Source organism: Citrus clementina, unplaced genomic scaffold (assembly GCF_000493195.1).
Source record: "Citrus clementina cultivar Clemenules unplaced genomic scaffold, Citrus_clementina_v1.0 scaffold_7, whole genome shotgun sequence".
Taxonomy (NCBI): Eukaryota; Viridiplantae; Streptophyta; class Magnoliopsida; order Sapindales; family Rutaceae; genus Citrus; species Citrus x clementina.
The window spans coordinates 13,147,264-13,149,853 of record NW_006262075.1 but is presented as its reverse complement, the minus strand read 5'-3'; the positions used below and the strand labels follow the sequence as shown (position 1 = coordinate 13,149,853).

The window sequence follows — 2,590 nt, the reverse complement described above, 5'->3', positions numbered from 1 at the left end:
TTAGTACTTATGGCAATAGTAACATAAATCAATACATGCATCGATGAAATAGAACCATCGTTTGCGCCAAAATGAATTTATCCATAGGATTGCAAACAACCCCAATATCACTGTCACATAAGATGCACCGAAACTCCAATATAATGACACCATGTCAATTGCAGAATCATCTTCGTCTTCTCTTCCTTTGGATTTTATTGCTGGTATTTCCTCTGCACTGTTGCAACTCTTATTAATTGTTGGACCACAAAGATAGAGGTTACCTCTGTAACTGCTTTCATCAAACGTGGAGTATTGGCCTTTGTCTGGGATTAGGCCGGACAAGTTATTGTACGACACATTGAAGTTGGACAAAAAATTGAGCTCAATCAGTTGAGCAGGAATTTGTCCACTCAATCTGTTGTTGGAAAGGTCTAGGCTCTCTATCATTTTCAAATTGGAAAAACTCCTTGGTATAGATCCTGACAACCAATTGTGAGACAAATTCAACCCACGAATTTTTTTAAGATCTCCAATTTCTGATGGGACGTTTCCAGTCAATTCGTTGCATGACAAATCCAGCCCAACCATATAGTTAAGATTGCTACCATTGTAAAGTTCATATCTATTCTTTGTCATAAATTCTACTTTTACTAGCTGAGGGGATGTATACACATCTCCTTCAGACATGCTCAAGTCAAGAGTAGAGTTGTAGTAAGTGCCAATGGTGCCAAAACCTAAACTAGGAAAAACCGAAAGTTCATATCCAAACAAATCAACATTTCCGATAGTCCACTGCAACATATTAGTAAAGCAAGAAGGTATTGATCCATTGAATCTGTTATGCGACAGATCCATCATACCTAAGCTCTTTAATTGACACATCTGATTCGGAATTTGTCCTTCTAGATTGTTCCCTCTCAAAAGAAGAACACGAAGATTTGAGCGATCATTAATCTGACAGGGAATTCTACCAAAGAATCCATTATCTCTCAAATCTAGAGTCATTAACTTGGAACTTCTAAACAACATATCTGGAATTGGCCCACTTAGAGCATTCTTTTTCGCATACAGGTGCTTCAGTGAAGAAAGATTGAAGGAAGATGTCATGGACCCAGACAAATAATTTTCGGAGACACTTAAAAGTTCAAGCGTTCTATGATTGAGGAGTTGGACAGGTATATTACCTTCCAAACAATTGTTGGCCATCAAAAGAATCTCAAGATTTGAGATATTACCCATCCAGTGAGGAATATGACCGGACAAAAAATTGTGGGATATGTCTAACACCCATAAATCAGGGGAGTTCAATAGCCCCTCCTCAATTTTCCCACTAAACTTATTGTTCTCCAAATATAAGAGCTCCAAATGAGTCAAGTTCATATACTTGGAAAAAATTTGGCCGTAGAAATTGTTATCAGATAGGTCTAAGAAGAATAGTGAGATGCAACCAGTGAGAAATGGTGTTGATAAGTCTTCTGAAAAATTATTTTTTGACAAGTGTAGAAGTCTGAGTTCTTTCATCTCACCAACCGAAGAAGGAATATTGCCTTCAAAATGATTGTTGGAAATATTCAGAAACAACAATTTTTGAAGGATAGTTCCCATATCTTGCGGAAGCGTACCAATGAAGTTATTGCTAGAGGCATCTAAATGATGAAGAAAATCATGTTTGGTATTGGGTAGTTGGAGATTCCCTGTGAATGCGTTGTTTGTCAAAAACAAGACCTCTAGCTTGGTGTTGTTTTGTAACACCCAAGATGGGAAATCACCAACCAAATTATTGTGAGAGAGATCAAGGTATTTTAAGTCATATTGGTGAAGAAGAAAAGTAGGAACAACATTTAAGCTGCAGTTAGCTAACCCAAGAACTTTCAATTGAAATGTAGGGAGAAAGTTTTCAGTTTTCACCAGCAACATATTGTTCGTTGATGAGAGTAGCAAGACCTCAAGCTTTGAATGATTAGCTAATGAACTGAGGGGCCATGGTCCTTCAAAGTTGTTGTAGGAAAGATCCAAATATTCAAGTGAAGTGAGGCTGGTGATAGTAGAAGACAAACTCCCACTTAACTGATTGTGAGAAATATCAAGAACCTTGAGGTGAGATAAGTATTTGAGACAGTTAGAAAGATGACCCTCAACATTATTTCTTTTAAGATTCAACTCAAAAAGATTCTTCAACTCACATAATCCTGAAAATAAAAAATAAGAAGTTCAAAATTCATAGAAAGAATGACTTTATGGTTTTCTAATTTTAGTGAATTTAGTCAAAACCCGTATGATTTATAAAAAAAAAAAAACACTAAAACCCTATAAATTATTCATAGGAATCAATTTGTATTATTCTCGTATATTATGGTGTTTATTTCTAAAGCATTTCAAATAAAAGTGGAACTATTGGCACCCCTCTAAATACCTCTTAACACCCATTTTCTTTATTAATCCCATTAAAATATTTAAAATTATTATAAAATTGTTTTAACACCACCTTCAATGAAAAAAATACCCTTATTAAAACTTATTAGTGTAAACCCCATTCTTTAGTTTTTATTTATTTTTATTATCAAACCCGTTTCTTCTATTAAAAGAAAAAAAAAAGGATTCTCCATAC

General features: G+C 35.0%; 1 protein-coding gene across 1 annotated transcript in view; it reads right to left on the bottom strand.

Annotated features, from left to right (window-relative positions):
• LOC18036623 (receptor-like protein 9DC1) overlaps positions 1–2,590 on the bottom strand; it is a 5,486-nt gene continuing 2,896 nt past the window's right edge. Inside the window, exon 8 of the mRNA XM_006427395.2 lies at positions 1–2,171. Coding sequence (XP_006427458.2) covers positions 1–2,171 — 2,171 coding nt within the window. The remainder of the gene's footprint in view (positions 2,172–2,590) is intronic.